This window comes from Pristis pectinata, chromosome 2 (genome assembly GCF_009764475.1).
Source record: "Pristis pectinata isolate sPriPec2 chromosome 2, sPriPec2.1.pri, whole genome shotgun sequence".
Lineage (NCBI taxonomy): Eukaryota > Metazoa > Chordata > Chondrichthyes > Rhinopristiformes > Pristidae > Pristis > Pristis pectinata.
The window spans coordinates 108,320,021-108,338,004 of NC_067406.1; the positions used below are offsets into that span (position 1 = coordinate 108,320,021).

Sequence of the window (17,984 nt, forward strand, 5' to 3'; positions counted from 1 at the left end):
AGCACTTCCAGTCTTTTCTTGTCTTTTTTGTCATTTATTCTAGAAATGGATATACGAGATTGGAAAACTCCATGTAGCATCTGGCTTGTGCAAAGAGCATCTATCTTCTCCTGCAGGCAACTCTCCTCAAGGTGAATAAAAGACATGTCAGTTTGTGTAAAAACAGAAAATACTGAAAATACTTTGAACTGATGAAGGATCTTCTACTTGAAGTATTAACTCTGTCTGTTGACAGATTCCAGCAATTTATGTTTTATTTCAGATTTCCAGTATCTGCAGTTTTTGGATTTTCATGCATTCTGTGTGTGTGCATGAATGAATTGGTAAATTAGTTTATTATTGTCGCATGTACTGAAGTGCAGTGAAAAACTTGTTTTGCATGCCACCTAAACAGATCATTTCATTACAACAATGCATTGAGGTAGTACAAGGGAAAACAATAACAGAATGCAGAATAAAGTGTTACAGTTGCAGCGAAAGTGCAGTGCCGGCAGACAATTAGGTGCACGGACATTATGAGGTAGACCGTGAGGTCATGAGCCCATCTTATTGTACTAGGGAACCATTCAATAGTCTCATAACAGCAGGATAGAAGCTGCCCTTGAACTTGACAGTTCATGCTTTCAGGCTTTTCTTCTGCCTGATGGGAGGAGGGAGAAGAGAGAATGTTTAGAGTAGGTGGCGTCTTTGATTATGTTGACTGCATTACTGAGGCAGCGAGAAGTGTAGACAGAGCCCAGGGAGGGGAGGCTGGTCTTCGTGATGTGCTCAGCTGTGTCCACAACTCTGCAGTTTCTTGTGGTCACAGGTGGAGCAGTTGCCATACCAAGCCGTGATGCATCTGGATAGGATGCTTTCTATTGTACATCGATTGGTGAGGGTCAAAGGGAACATGCCAAATTTCTTGCATGTGAGTATGTAGGCAAGAGTGAGTGAGTGAGTGAGTGAGTGAGTGTGTGTGTGTGTGTGTGTGTGTGTGTTTGTGTGTGCGTACACTTGTACTTACATGTTTGTGTGGAAACTCTGCATATAATTGTGTGTGTGTATATATATGTTTGTATGACTGTGCTTGAATATTTTTGTACCTGTGCGGCAAAGCACATGCACGTATTTGTGAGTGTGTGCCTGTGTGCCTGTGTTTTTGGTTATGTAACTGTGTATGCATGCATGTTTGTGTGGATACTTGTGTATGCAACTCTACTATGAATTTTTTGTGCACAAGTGTGCATGAATGTATTTTTCAGTCAGTGAATGTGCATGTGTGCAAATCTGGGGGGACTGAGACTTTGCATTTGTATGTGAGTATTGATGTGTTTTTATGTGTTGTGTGTATGATTATGTAAGATTGTCTTTCTTCAAGGAAAAAAATTAAAATTATTTGAGAAATAAAGGACTGCAGATACGGGAATCTAGATGAAAAAAACAACAAGATGCTGGAGGAACTCAGCAGGCCAGGCAGCGTCCGTGGAGAAAGGCAGACAGTCAAAGTTTCTGGTCAGCACCTTCCTTCAGAACTGAAGATAGGAAAAGGGGAATCCCAAATATATAGAGGGGAGAAACAGAGCAGTGATAGGTGGACAAAAGAGGGGAGGCGAGGTGGGCACAAGGTGGTGATAGGTAGATGTAGGTAAGAGACAGTGATGGGCAGGTGTGGGGGAGAAGGGGAGAGCAGATCCACCGGGGGATGGGTCAAAGGTATGGAGGCAGGAGGAAAAAAAATAGGTGAGGAGAAAAAAGAGAGATAGGCTAGGAAAGGGAAGAAAAGAAAAGGCATGGTGGATGTGGGGTTGGTTTACTTAAGGTGGGAGAATTTGATGTACATGCCATTAGGCTGTAAGGACCCAAGATGGAAAATGAGGTCCTGTTCCTCCAGTTTGCGTTTGGACTTCTGGCAGTGGAGGAGGCCGAGGACTGTCATATCAGTGATGGAATGGGAAGGGGTGTTTCACTCTTCTGTGTCTTAATTTTCTTGAATGATGTGAAATACTTAAAGAAACTGAACATCCTCATAATGGAATCGACACTGTACTGTAAACTTTTGTTAAAAAACCTAAGCACCTATAAAATTCCTTTGTTTAGCATTTTCTGCTGATGTATCATTTGGGGACTTGAATTATTAAAAAGATTTCGTCCCAAAGTAGAGAAAAGGAAATTCTGAAATCTTCATTTTGCCTCCTTATCAAAAGCATATCTGGGTATCTGTGTGATTGTATCGTCTGTACAGTACATCGTATACTGAGATCACTGACATCATGCATATGTATCACTCAGCCTAGTGTTTGCCAGAAAAAATAAATTCAAAGCAACTTGGATCTTCTTAAGAGGATTGGAGAATACTTCATGTCTAGTAAATTATCTTATATTCAAAAGAAAAATGATTAAAATTAGCCTGAATTAACTTCCTTCCTTCTGGACCATTTGGAGAATTGCCATTATCAGGGAGAAAGGGTGAACCTTGTAAACCCTTCCCCACACCGAAGACAGAAGGCAATCCATAATAAATTATCTCTTCCCCTCCCCTGCCTTTGCTCCCTCAATATCAATGAGGTCAGTGTTGGAGAGCATCAGCAGCAAAGAGTGGAGTACCACGGTGATCGTTGACCTCAGAACCTCGGGACCTGGAGCTTCAGTTTCACATTCACTTCTCAATCAATAGCAACAATAATTTGTTTGACATAGAAAAACACTATATTGTAGTCAGAGTCACATACTCAAAATAAATAATTCCCAGGAATTTCTTTGGACGTACTACCAAAACAGCGCCAGTGACCCGGGTTCAATTCCAGCCGCTGTCTGTGAGGAGTTTGTACGTTCTCCCCGTGACTGCGTGGGTTTCCTCTGGGTGCTCCAGTTTTCTCCCACATTCCAAAAGACGTACAGGTTAGGGAGTTGTGGAATGCTATGTTGGCGCTGGAAACGTGGCGACACTTGCGGGCTGCCCCCAGAACGCTCTATGCAAAAGGATGCATTTCACTGTGTGTTTCAATGTACATGTGACTAATAAAGATACCTTATCTTATCTTATCTTATGTAACTTTGCTGGAAGATCATTATAAATCCTATTTAGTACACTCTTTCACTTAGCATGGAGCAAGGGTATGAGAACATGGACTTGGATACCACATGACAAACCCCAGCAGGTTTAGTGCAGCAATTCTATACAGGTTCAGAATATACTCCAAGGCCATCTTTTTTACGTAAAGCAACATGGTTATCATTCCTCCACACACAACGCCCAGCAGTTTTTTTAATATCTTACCGTCGTTGCAGCAGATACATTTCTGACAACACAATGGTAACAGCTGTAGACACAATGGGTTACAGGGTCACACAGCAAAGAAACAGGATCTTCAGCCTATCGAGTCCACACCGGCCATCAACCACCCAAGAACACTAATCCTACACAAATCCCATTTTAGTCTCCTCACATTCCAATTAACTCCTCCCAGATCTACTATTCACCTACACACTAGAAGCAATTTACAGGCCAATTTACCTCTTCACCTGCATGGAAACTCTAGCACCTGAGAAAACCTGTGTGGTCACAGGGAGAATGTGCAAACTCCACACAGGCATCACGGGAGGTCAGGATTGAACACGGGTCACTGGAGCTACGAGATAGCAGCATTACTAACTGCACCACTGTGTCGCCTTTAAATTCCTATCTTCCAACACAACGTTGGTGGAAAACTGAATGGACCTCGAATAAAATACAAATTTCATCCCATTAGGAAAATAATGTGCTGGGAATGTGCTGGTGTAACATGTCTGTAAGCTGGAGATTCTATTTGTGATGCTCACTGTGAAACTGGTGTTGCCAGGATGACTAACCAAGGGAAGGCATTCTGGTCACTACAGAGTTCAAGCTTAGCAAGTGGCTTGTATGAAATAAACAACAAGAATATTATCTTGACTTTGTTCGCTTGCTTTTGGGTTACTTAGATCACTGCCACAATGGGTGGTGGGGTGGGTGGGTCATGAGGGGTGGGTTAAGTCAAGCCCTCCCTCAACCTCCTCAAAACTCCAGTGAGGCCCAGTGTTGGAGGCATCAGCATGCACAACATTCGAGCAACCATGAAGACCATGGATTACACAGCTTCAGGGAAGGGCTCATCAATTCCATGTTCACTTCTTAAGAGCAAGTGTCGACAGCAATAGCTTCCCTCTGTATTGTGTCTCTAACATGGGGATTACATTGCAACACAATAAATAAAATGGTCTCTGAATACAAGAACCAGAGATGGCAGAAATATTTTTCCAGGAAGCTCTGAAAGAAGAAAGATTGACGGTTTTGGTTCGGAATGTCAGATCTGAAAGCCTAGATGACAGATTGTATGAACATTAATGGAGGCATAAGATCTTGGATGGAAGTGCTGGTGGTGGGGAGGAGCTTAATGAGAGGCGAGATGTAGAGGAAAGGAGAGCTCACAGTTTCTAGTGGTGAAGGAGGTGGGAGGAGGAGTAAGAAAACAGAATTAGCCACAAGGGTTAGAGTTTTATACTTGTGGTTTTGAGGGACTGGGAATGAAATTTCATTAGTGAAACAGCTAATGAGTAGGGGATTTGAGGATCACCTGGAGAACATTTAGGGGTTTAAATGATGTTGAGTTCCCGTAAGGGGCAGTATAGTGGTGCATCAGTTAGCACCACTACTTCATAGCTCCAGTGACTTGTGTTCAATCTCAGCCTCGGATGATGGCTGTGCAAAGCTTACACATACTTTCTGTGACTGTGTGAGTTTCCTCCAGGTGCTCCAGTTTCCATCCAGTGGCTACTGCAACTTAAGCTTTTGTGTACATAGGTAGCAAAAAAATCAAAAGGGAGTTGATGAGGATGTGAGAAACAGTACGTTGTAGGGGTAAGGGGAAATAAGAGGAAGAGTGGTATAGATGAGGATTGTTCTCCTGGAAGGTGGCATAGGTTGAATGGCCTCCTTCTGTGTCATAATGAAAATAAGTAGCATTCTTGAACTGTGCAAATAACTTGTAGTTTGTCAGTTGGTTTGATACAACCAAAAACAGTACAACATTCTTGCTTATTTTCTTGAACTTAGCAATGATCAAAAAATCTCTGGCTTGTTGGTCTATCTTTGATCCCACTGTAGTTTTACAAGATTTTGCAGTGAATTCACAAATAAAAACGGCTTTAATAAGATATACATAATCCAGTTTGGTATCATATAAATTCAGATTTTAATTATTCCACTAATAGTGGTTGTGTATTCAACAGCCTCAGCCTCAACTTCCAAAATTCCCTTCCAAAACCTCTCAGTCTTTCCCTCTTTAGGGTGCTCCTTAATTGCAGAGACAAAATGCAAGATTGCATGCGGTAGGGTTAACACAACACCCAAGCTACTATAAATTCATCTTTTCATTAATACTTTACATCTGTGACCCAATGTATTAGTTATTACTCTTAATAAATGCAATGATTGCAATTCCTTTAAGCCATAAACATGGCCCAGAAAATGATAATACAAAATTACGAGAATAAACCATTACTTTCATACACCACTTCATGGTTAATTAACCTTCACATTTTAATGACTGAGATTTTGCTCTGACTCTCACTGTTCATCTCTGAAACCTGCTGAAATCAGCAAGCAAAGAGGACATTCTTTTGTTCCACTTGAAAGAAAAAAAAGACCTTGCAGATTATTGTTTTTGATTCTTACCTTTGAAAAAGCAGTCCTCATTGTGAACGATTGAAATTTTTTGTTTCTTCAGGCAAGCGGCACGATGAAGTTCACAGTGATTTTCATAAAGTTCGCCATCGGAACCGCATACGGGCTTGTAATTTGGCTTGCAGCGCTCCATGCATGCACAGTCCGCCTGGCCTGTCTCCTTGTTAACAATGCAGTGCCGGCCAAGTCCACAATACTTGTTCTCGCAGGGTCCAAAATGGCCATCCTGACCATAGTATGCTGAAAAATAACAAGAAGCAGATGTTTCATTTTCTTTGGGGTATGTAGATACTACATCACTGAGTGTCATATGCTATAATCAGTTGATAAACTCACATAATTTTGTTCTTGATGCAAACTTACTTTAATAGAACATTACGGCACAGTACAGGCCCTTGGCCCACAATGATGTGCCGACATTTTATCCTCCTCTGAGATCTATCTAACCCTTCCCTCCCACATAGCCCTCCATTTCTCTATCATTCATGTGTCTATCTAAGAGTCTCTTAAATGTCCCTAATGTATCTGCCCCCACAACCTCTGCAGGCAGTGCGTTCCACGCACCCATCACTCTCTGTGTAAAAAACTTACCCCTGACATCCCCCCTATACCTTCCTCCAATCACCTTAAAATAATGCCCCCTCGTGTTAGCCATTGTCGCCCTGGGAAAAAGTCTCTGACTGTCCACTTGATCTGTGTCACTTATCATCTTGTACACCTCTATCAAGTCAGTGAACCTCTATCAAGTCAAACAAGAATTAAAAAATACTACTTGTACGTTGCTATTTACAAAGATAACAATATTTTGATTTCTTTTTGCAAACTACAGATTTTCCATACAAGGACAAAGCCAAAGGTTTGGGGAGAGGAATTTCATCTTTGGTTGCTGGCAGTAAATGGCATGTAATTAATAGCTACCAGTTGTGTTCAACTCCACAAAGCTGGTTGCATTGCCATCAAAGTGACTCCATCAGTGGAGGTGATAGCCTCAAAGGCATTTGGTAGCAGCAAGCTATGATGAATTTCTCCCCTGAGACATCCAAGGGACTATATGTGGTAGTTGTGGCTCCAGAAAGTCACTGAGTTGAGTGAGGATGTTGTTGATGATCGTCATTTCTCTCATTTAGGTAAGAGGAATTATTTCTTGAATTTCTTCTGAGATAGGAGGCCATTAGGCTCATTGAGTCTATTCCAGCTCTCACAGCATTCCCAGCAGCCCCATTCCCAGACTTATTTCCCTGTAACCTATTCGCTCTACATGCTCTCGAACTCACCCCACTCCCCTGATTTATTATCACCCACCTACACTAGTGACAAATTCAACTAACCAATTAACCTACCTACTTTGGGATTTGACTGGAAACAAGATCACCCAAGGGAAACTCACATGATCACAAGGAGAATGTGCAAGTTCCATACAAACAGAACCCGAGGACAGGATCTAACCTGGCTTGTAGGTTTTGTGCGGCAACAACGCTAACTGCTGCACCGCTGTGCTGTCCTGAACAATACACGCTGAACGGCCAGGCGACATAAGTTCTTGCTGACATCCCCACCACCCCCACCCCTCTGCTTCTCTTCCAGCTGCTTGTCTTGTTGTGTGTGCCTCTGCTGATTTCCCCAGTCATGTCATACTGCAAGGGGTGTACCTATTAATGCATCCCTAAAGGGGAACAAATGTTGCCTGTAGATATCTTGAAGCCAGCACTTATTACATCATTCCACGTGAACTGCAAATTGAACTATAGAGTTTCTCTGCAAGTACTTGGATGTATAAGGGCATAAAAAGAACTCCCAAAAATGCTTACTAAGAATCAAAATTTCACACCAAAAGCAATGTGCAATAGAATTCTATATGCCATTTTAATACATTTCTTATGAAACTGCAAAATATTCACTGATTTCCCAGAAAATTCCAATGAGCAATACTTATTACAAACCACAATTAAAATTGGAACATTAATTTTTAACATGTTGATCTTTTGCAAAATGCTAATAAAACAAAGTAAGCCTCTCAGGCCTGTACAGTGCAGAATATGAAAGCTGGAAAGAGTACTACCGGAAGGTGCACAGTAGCAGGCCCCATAGACCATGAAACCCTTTGCTGATCCGTCAGATCCTGGCAGATGACAATCTCAACTCTGTCTTTGCTTAATGTCTCTTGACACCATAAGGTAATAAAAGAAATGCTCAATGTTCAAATGGCCTAATTTTCACAGCTTTACCAGGAAGTGGGTTCTTTTCTTTGCTCCCCTTTGTTTCAAAAAGAACAATCACCAACATACCTAAATGACCTGGCTTTAAGTTTTAATTTTAATTTTTTTGATTTTGTTTTGCCCCTTTTTACTATATTCCTCATAATATAAAATTGTTATTTCTACATCTATCCTAACAAATCCATTTATCATTTCAGACACCTTAATTGAATATCTCCTTGACTTGATAAACAGTGAAATATCAGCCAGGTTTATGCAAACTTCCATACAAGTTAATTCTCAAGGATCCTGTAAAACTCTGATAACTCTCCACTAGACCCTGTCCATGCTCAATATATCATCTCTAAAGGGTGTTGCTCACAACTGTTAATAGCTATGAAACCTCAATCTTAGAGGAAGAAACTGGCTCAAAATTGTAACTATTGACATGGTATATTTTCGAAGTTTCCTCTTGGAGTGCACTAACTCATAAAGTGCTTGTACGAATTGCTCCATTTTCTGTTTACTTATTCCAAAGATAATTCTTCCGATGCGAGAAGTAAGTAAAATCGCCTCTTCTATATAAAAATAAAGCTGGAACATTCCAAATAAAAGCAACAAGTGCAGGCCAAAACTTTTCTTTATATAGATGTCAATTCAGAATCAAATTGTTACCATCATCTTATTAATTCATTTTATGAATATAATATTCTGCATACATAAGAATGTCTGAATGAAACATTGAGGGCCACTTTTTCAGATTACTTGGCGGGAATCAATCAATATTGACAATCAGATTATAACATTGTGGATGTATACACATACAGTCCAGTTTTCTACTTATTTCAGCATGTACAACTCAAGATACATTTTCATCGACTTTGTGTGGTGACTAAGCCACATTTTGCACACTGTGGGTGACCACACATTGCAAACAGCCCAAGACTTAGTAACTAGGCTTTGGCTACTGATCAACTTAAACACTGAGTTTGCTGCCAATAATGAACATCTGCATGATCAGATTTTTAATCTGGATAACCCCAATAGCCATACCACCCAAAAATTTAGAGTCTTGAGCACGTAACTGGCCACATTTCCACAGAACATCTATGAGATATAGTGAAGGGTTACGACTGGCAAAGTGAGAAGCCTACACAGAAAATGAAAGGATACTAATGGGTTTCTGGTGGGAATGAAGAACTCTATTGGAACATAAATTGAATTAGGGAACCTGAGAGGAGCAACGATTTTTTGCAATGCCACGGCAAATTTATCAATCTCAGATTATTCTTAATACCCTGTAATAGGAATAGAGTAAAGAAAAAAAATATGCATAATACTGGAAATAAGACCATGAATTGAAGACTCAAATTGAAATTGAAGACTGTTGTGTCTCACTGACTTTGCCCAATTGTGTTACTCTGGAGATGAAAACAATTTGCATCGATTCACTTATAAGTGCACTTTCAAATTCCCTTGCCTTTAGCCCTCTGTGTGACACAACACTTCTGCAGCTGACCCTGTTGCTAACTGATACTGAAAACGGTTTCCTCTCCTCAGGTACTGTCCCACTATAGCTCAAAGCTCCCATTATCAGCCATTTGACAATGTTCACCCTCCGCCCTTCTATCCTGTAAACAATACCAGTGGTGGAACCTGCTTGCCCCACCACCACAGAAGGATATTGCTGTAAAATTATTTATTTTATTTCAAAACAAACTTCATTCATAATAAAAATATATACAAGAATAAAGAATACAAAACCTTTACATTTGTGTACAATGCATTCAGTAGTGTTAATTTACTTTTTAAAACCCACAGCACCGCTGTCACTCATGTGGTTTCCTGGGGGTGACATCCCATTATAATACTTAAGGGGCTTCCCCACCTGACCCAGCCCCTCCCTGTTCAGTAGCAGAAGAACACGAGACTGTGGTCCTTCCCCACTGAGCCCTTGCATTGGCTGCACCGAGCTTCAGTGCATCCCTCACCACATACGCCTGCAGCTTGGAATGTGCCAGTCAACAACATTCCCCTATGGACATCTCACTGTGTTGGGAGACCAACAAGTTTGGGGCAGACCAAAGAGCATCTTTCACCAAGTTGATGACCTTCCAGCAGCACTTGATGTCCGTCTCTGTGTCCCTGGGAACAGCCCGTAGATCAGAGTCCTCTGTTACGCAGCTGCTCGGGATGAACCACGACAAGGACCCTTGCATTTTTCTCCACACCCTCCTCACAAACCCACAGCCCGCAAAGAGGTGAGCAACCATCTCATCAGCAGTGCGGTCATTCTAGGGGCAGTGCACATCGGGAGTGATATTCTGACCATACAGGAAGGATCTGATTGGGAGAGCCTGCTCACCGCCAGCCAAGCGAGGTCTTGGTGCTTGTTGGTGAGTTCTGGCGATGAGGCGTTCTGTAATATGGTTTGGACAGTTTGCTCAGGGAACCACCCACAATATCCATTGAGTCCTTCTCCTGCAGTATCTGCAGGACATTCTGTGCTGACCACTGCCTGATGGACTTGTGGTCAAAGGTGTTGGTCTGGAAGAACTTCTCCACTAAGGACAGCTAATGCAACAACGTCCAGCTGACTGGGACATTGCATGGCAACGGGGCCAGGCTCATCCTTCACAACACCCAGGACAGAAAGAACTTCAGCACATAGTGACACTTGGTGCCCACGTACTTTGGATCCACGCACAGTCTGATGCAGCCACACACAAAGGTGGTCATCAGTATGAGGGCAATATTGGATACACTTTTGCCCCTGTTGCCTAGGCACTTGTGCATCACGGCCTGTTGGACTCATTCCATCTTGGATCCCCAGATGAACCAGAAGATGGCACGAGTGATTTCCAAGCCAGAGGAGTGGGAGATGGGCCACACCTGCACCAAGTACAGCAACCCCGAGAGCACCTCACACCTGATGACCAAGTTCTTCCCAGTTATTCAGAGGGAACGTCATTCCCACAGTACTAATTTCCTTTTAACCTTCCCAATCTGCTCCAGCCAATTTCTGTTACACGCCTCAGCCCCTCTGAATAAGGTCCCCAGCACATTTCGGTAATCAGTCCTGATACTGAAGGGGACGTTGGATTGTTCGGGCCAGTTGCCAAAGAGCATGGCCTCGCTCTTCGCGCGGTTAACTCTGGCCCCCAATGCCAACTCAAACTGGTCAGAGATGTTGATCAATCTGCGAACTGACCGTGGATCTGAGCAGAGGACAGCGACGTCGTCGATGTCCAGGGAGGTTTTCACCTTGGGTGCTTCCACTGCCTGACAACGTTACCTCTCTTATGCTCTCATCCTTCCTGATGGTTGCAGCAAACAAACAAGACAGGGGAGAGCGGACAACCCTGCCTGACTCCAGACTTGATAGGGAAGCTGTCTGTCTCCCACCCATTGATTTGGACTGCACTACAGATATCTGTGTAGAATAGATGGATCCAATTCCCGATTTCCTCCTCAAAAAAACCATCTAAGAGAGCACATCTATCATTTACGTGTGTGATATCCTGTCGAAGACCTTCTCCTTGTCCAAGCTAGGCAGGCAGATGTCCACCTTCTGTCCTGCATGTGGGCGATGGTATCCCTGAGCAGCACAAGGCTGTCAAAGATCTTCCTGCCAGGTACAGCACAGGTTTGACCCGGGTGGATTACCTGTCCCAGAGCAGACTTGACCTGGTTGGCAATGGCCTTGGACAGGATCTACATTCAATAGTGAGGTGGGTCTCCAATTCCTGATGTCATCCCTCTCCCCCTTCTGCTTGTAGATGAGGGTAATGATGCCCTTCCTCATGGATCCTCATGCTGCCAGCCAGAAGCATAGCGTTATACACTTCCAGAAGTTCGAAGCCCATCTAGTCCCACAGAGCCGACTACAACTCCACTGGTAAGCTGTCGCTTCCAGGAGTTTTATTCAAATCAAAGGAGCAGATGGAGCCAGTCAGCTCCTCCAGGGTCAGTGGTTGGTCCAGACTCTCCAGCTTGCTGTTGTTTAACACCTCCGTGATAGAGGGCAGTAAGTTCTGGGAGGCGGTGCTGTCTGTGGCCTTTTTGTCATACAGATTGGCATAGAAGGATCTACAGATCCTTAATATGTCTGTCTGCGAAGATGTTACTGAGCCATCTTCTTCCTTAAGGCTGTGGATCACAGAGCTCCCCTTGTGAATCCTTTGCAAGAAGAAGCACAAGCACATTTCATCCTGCTCCATGGAGCGGACCCTGGATCGGAAGATGATCTTGGAAGATTCCGAGGCAAAGAGCTGAGCTTGCCAACTTTTCATGTCTTGGAGTTCCTCCCTCACATCCACCCCTTTGAGTGCAGATGGAGAAGTTGCTGCAAGACTGTCTGTAGTTGGCACACTTTCTTCTGACACCTTTGAGGATGAAGAACCTCTTAATGTTCTTGTTGGTTTCTTCCCACCAATTTACAAGGGAGTCAAAGAGGGGCTTCACAGTTCTCCGGCCTGTGTAATCCTTCTTTAGTTCCTCAATGTTCTCTAGGGCAGTACCTTAACGTTCAACTTCCACATCTCCCTGCCTGCCTTCTGGTCCTCCTGTAGGTGACAGGAGGCTCGAAGGAGGCAGTGGGCAGAGATGAAGACTGGCGTGACGTCAGTGGATCTGACTATGACTGGCTCCAACACAAAGAGGAAGTCTACCCGGGACCATGCTGAGCCGTCTGAGATCTTGACTAGGTAGGTTGCAGCTGTGCTCTGCCTGCAGGGGTGCTGAAGGCATCGCACAACTTTGCATCTTTAACCATTTCTATCAGGAGTCTAGAGCTGTTGTCTGGTCTGCTGTCGGCACTGCCGGATCGTCCAGCCGCATTGATGATGCAGTTGACGTCACTGGCCAGAACAACTGGCCGGGAGATCACCAGCAGTGGTGGGAGCTGCTGGAGGACAGCCAGCAGCCCACTCCGCACGGGCGAGGCGTACGCACCCACCAACCACCTCTTTGACCTCAGTGATTGAGAAGTTGCTGCCCCGCAGCAGAATCCCCAGGCTGGAAGCAGGACAATCATTGCCCTCTGACCACACAGACAACCCATGGGACCACCTTTGCAACCACCTCCGATAGTTGTGGGGGGTGCGGCAGTTCACATTCTTGCCCGAAAGTCACATCCGCCTTGACCTCGGCGAGGAACTGCAAGGCGTTAACCATTAACACATCGTGTAGTGTGCTTCACACTGCGCATGTTCAGGGATGCTAGTTTATATCCATTGCTATTTTGGAGTTCAGTCACAATTACACTGTCCATTATCAGTCATTCTGGCCCTCATGCCCACAGCTTTGGTGCACTGCATCATCGATTTCTGGCTCAGGTATAGGAGTGGTCTCCCCCTGGGAGTGGTTTCCCCTGGCGAGGCTGGTATTGGTATTGCTTTATTATTGTCACTTGTACCTCACCGGGGGAGATCAGACTGTGTTCCTATTCTTGTCTCTGCTGGTCCTGTTCCCTCCATCTTCCTGTGCTGGGGTGTGTCAGATGTGGTGCTGCTCCTGGTCTCGCGGAGCTGCGGGGGGGTGGGGGGGGGCCTTGACAGGCGGGCACACCCTGGGATGCTCTGTGTACACCAAATACTCACGGTTGCCTCCAATGTCGAACACTGAGGGTGGGTGGATAATGGCTCCCTTATCGTTCACCCTCAGCTTGATCTTCACCTGGCGCTTGCTGGACCAGATACCAAACAGGTCCTTGATGTCCACGCAGCTTCCTGCTCCCTCAATGTAACCAGCCAGGAAGGTGAGGACATCCACCACAGGCACATGTGGGTTGAACATTTGCACCGTTATCACGCACTCCTGCTGGGTGGGGGGGGGGGGGGGGGGGGCGGGTGAAGAGTGGCTGCACCTTCAGCAGCGACCGCGGAGCTTCATTCCCCTTCTCCCGAATGTCCTGCAGCAGCTTCTGCCATCCCGCCAGGTACTTGAAAGTGACGTCAAAGTACCCGTTACCGGTGAAGTCCTGGAGGCAGTAGATGTCCTTGGCCTCGTACTTGCAGCTTTCCATCAGGACCTTCCTGATGAAGAAGTTCCATGTGAAGGGATTCCCCTCACTCAGCTCCTTCATTGTCACTCTGACAGTGTTACAAATCCCTTGTCCTCTTCCCAAGGTGCTTTTCACTGCCTCCATCCTGATGAAGCTGGTTGGAGCAAGTTATGCGCTGGGAAGAGGTGTTAGACTGGTTTCCCAATCAGCATTAGGATCCACCTCTGCAACTTCTGGTGTCCACCGCTCTTTTGAGCATAGTGGCTCCTGAAGAATCCCATGTGAAAAAGCTCTGACTCATTAGACTTTCAAATAAGACCGATTAGCCAATGTTCAAAGAACTTCACATATGTTCAGTTACTTTGGAAATACAGAGACTATCATGTTGACAAAAGTGCCTACTAAGTAGTGCATAATAAGATGTTGGACACTGTAATCAGCTAAATGCTTTGGCAGTCCTGATTGAAGGAGGAATATCAGATTATCACCTGATCATCTTCAATGCTTCAGCAGTCTCCTTTCAATAGCTTGGTGAATGGGACTGACATATGTCCCTTTGCTTGTTTGCTCTCTCTAACTTCCCTCATTAACCTCTCAACAATTTGGCTTCATCAACAAATCACCTTGGCCTCACCTTGTCAGAGAAATTCCCCATGTCAAATCCATCCCTCAATTTAAAGTTAATTTGTTTTCTCTTTATCCCAGTTTTGACAAAGGGTCTTCAGACCTAATGAGTTTCCAGCGTTTTCTATTTTTATTTCAGATTTCCAGCAGCTACTTTTTAAAAAAATTTTCATGTCTTGCCTTATACCTTCTAAGCCAATCCTGCCAAGACTCCTACACTTCCAACCCTGCTCTGACCACAGGTTTTAAAATATTACTTTGACACTTTGGGTTTTCAATCAGTTTTTGTTTTGGAAATTGGAAATCAAGATTGTCCAATCCCACCTTGAGCTTTACCCTTCTAATCCTGTCCTGATCCCCGACTGTTCCAATACTGTCCTGATCCCTACCCTTCCAATCCCTCCTTGATCCCTACCCTTCCAATCCCTCTCTGATTCTTACCTGTCCAATGCTACGCTGATCCCTACCCTTTGAATGCTTTCTTGCTCCTTACCCTTTCCATCTTGCACTGATCCATTTGCTCCCAATCCAACCCTGACCACTGCCTTTCCAGTCACAGTCTGACCCCTTCTTTCCTAAACCAGTCCTGACCTTTACCAATTCAATCCAGTCATGACCCATACCTTTTCAATCCTGCCCTGAGATTTATCATTCCATTCCTGGCATAGAACATAGAACAGCACAGCACAGGGACAGGCCCTTTGGTCACCATGTCGGTGCCAAACATGATGCCAAATTAAACCAATCCCTCCATTCCCTCCATTTTCATATGCCTATATGAAAGCCTTTTGAATGCCACTATCATATCTGCTTGCACTACCACTCCTGGCAGTGCATTCCAGGGACCTACATCTCTTTGTGCAAAAAAACTTGCCCCACACATCCCCTTTAGACTGTCCCCCTTCTACCTTAAAAGCTATGCTCTTGAGTATTCAACATTTCTAGCTTATGAAAAAGATTCCGGCCTACCCTTTCAAGCCTGCCATGGCACCTAATGCTCCAATCCCACCCTGAATCTTACTCTTCCCATCTACTCCTTGCTCCTACTATTCCAATTCCACCCTGATTTCCATCCTTCCCAATTCTTCTATGATCCCCACTTTTGCTCTGCAGCCTTGACACCTATCCCATCCAATCCCATTGTCCCTACCATTCCAATCATGTCCCAGCCCAAGTTCTTCCAATCCCACCATTTCCAGCAGATAAACTCCTATAAAATGTCTGATGTCCACCATGTTCCAAATGTTTACCATTTGGTTTCTGTACTTAATTGGCTATCAAACAAATGTTTCCTTCCATGAAACTATGTTAATTTTGCTATTCATATTGGTCTTTGGACCCTTAGTAATCAACAACTTCTTTCATGTTCTATGCCTTCTATTGTTAAGATGGATTCAAAATATTTGTTTAACATCTCTGATATTTCCATATGTTCCATCGTAAGTTCTCTTGTCACAACCTCTAAGGAAGCCATATTTATCTTTGTTAGTCTCTTTGTAATAACCTATTTTTATATTTCTTGCTGGTTTACTCTCGTATGACAGTTTAAAACAATCATCAGCATGTCAATTTACACCAGAATATTACATTATGGCAGAGAAACATACAAAATTCCAGTTTGTGGGATACTATCACTGCCTTCATGTGACAATTCCACATATGTGGCAACATTAATTTGCATTCACTAACAGAAGAGAATAGGGAATGTGCACCAAGTTGTAAGCAAGGGAAAGGGGATAACTGATATCTGGCATGAATAGCAAAATCTTAAAACTGAAGATGGTGTATTTGGATACAGCATTCATAACACCCTGAACCTCAGGCCGTTGTCTCCCAGACTGTCACTGACCTCACTTTTTCAGAGATCTTCCCTCCTTAGACTCTAACATCATTGCCCCCAGCCTTGCACAGTCTGCTTTTACCTCATTCCCACAACAAAGAAGCAGGACTGTCCAGTAAATCAAATGTTTTAGTCTGTTCTTGACCCACAGAATGCATCTCTTTCTACCCCAATCCTAATTCTTGTCCATTTGTCCATTCTCTGCCAGTTTATATCTATGAAACCTCTGATGCTCTTTGTCACTTTGACAGTTTTCAGTTTCTTGGCCCTAAATGATTCATTTTCACATTGATGTCTAATAATCCTGCACGTCCAATTCACACTAAGACACCCTTCCATAAACAGAAGCCCAACTAACCTCCCTCCACCATTCTACATTTGCATGGCTAAACTTGTTCTTAAATTGAAGAACTTCTCTGAATCCACAAGGGTCCAAGCAAGGTCAGCCTCTTTATGAGATACACACAACAGATCTTGTTTCAGTTCTACTCAGGCCCCTTTCCTTACCTCCCATTCTGATACAGCGATGGCTGCATTGGTGTTGCTTCCTGCTCTTCTGCCGAACTTGAATGTTTCATCACCTTTGCAGCCAATTTTCACCCTCCTCTCAGTTTCATCTGATTCATCTCTGACTCTTTCCTTCCCTTTCTTGAATTCTCTCTCTCTCTCTCTCTCCCTCTCCCTCTCCCTCTCCCTCTCTGTTTCAGGGGAAAGATAAGCAACCAATATCCATTGCAAATCCAGAGAGTCTCACAGCTACCTTAACTGGATCTCCTTGCCCCCATCCTCACCCCTGCTCTCCCATGCTTACTAAATAGGACGATTTAATGTTTCTGTTTTTTTTCTGGCTCTATTAAATCTATTTGGAAGACAACACCTTCCACATAAGTGCTTCTGAGATGTTTCCCTCAACCGTGGCTTCCCTTCCACCACAATTGATGAGTCTGTCAACCCCATCTACTTCATTTCCCACTCTTTTGCTCTCCCTCCCTTAGCAAGGATGTTCCTCACCTTGCATCCCACCAGCCTTCATATTGAAAAGACAATACTCTCTATTTGCTACCACTTTCTCCTCCTCTTCAGTTTCAGCATTCCAAAGGGGCCATTTCCTCCGTGACTCCTGGATTTACTTTTCCATTTCTACCAACAACCACTCCCTTTTTCTATGCACTTTCCCATGCAACAGTAGAAGATGCATTACCTGTCCGTTTACCTCTTCCCTTCCCACCATTCAGGGACCCAAAAACTCCTTCAAAATGAAGAGAGATTCCCTGATATCTCTACCAATTCAGTGTTCACAATGTGGTCTCCCCTACACTGAAGAAATCAAACACAGATTGGGTGATAGCTGTGAAGAACACTTCAGTCAGCAAGGAGATCCCTAAACTTCCAGTTGCCTGTCACTTTAATTCTCCATCCCATCCCATCCCATCCTGACCTCTCTCTGTCCTCTCACATTGTTTGAATGAAGCCCATGTAAAGTCAAGGAGCAGCATTTCAGTTTTCATCTAAACATGGTAGAGCTTTGAGGACTCAACAGTAAAGTCAATAATTTCCAATTTATGTCAAAACTGGTCAATCTGATATAAAATCACTACCACTATCTCTTACCTGCATCGACCTATCACCACCTTGTGC

The 17,984-nt window shown here is 43.9% G+C and overlaps 1 protein-coding gene across 3 annotated transcripts in view; it reads right to left on the bottom strand.

Annotated features, from left to right (window-relative positions):
• Positions 1-17,984, bottom strand: part of fstl5 (follistatin-like 5) — a 576,645-nt gene that overhangs the window by 425,051 nt on the left and 133,610 nt on the right. For all 3 annotated transcript variants that reach the window (XM_052010319.1, XM_052010317.1, XM_052010320.1), the window contains exon 4: positions 5,675-5,923. In XM_052010319.1, the coding sequence (XP_051866279.1) occupies positions 5,675-5,923 (249 nt within the window). The remainder of the gene's footprint in view (positions 1-5,674; positions 5,924-17,984) is intronic.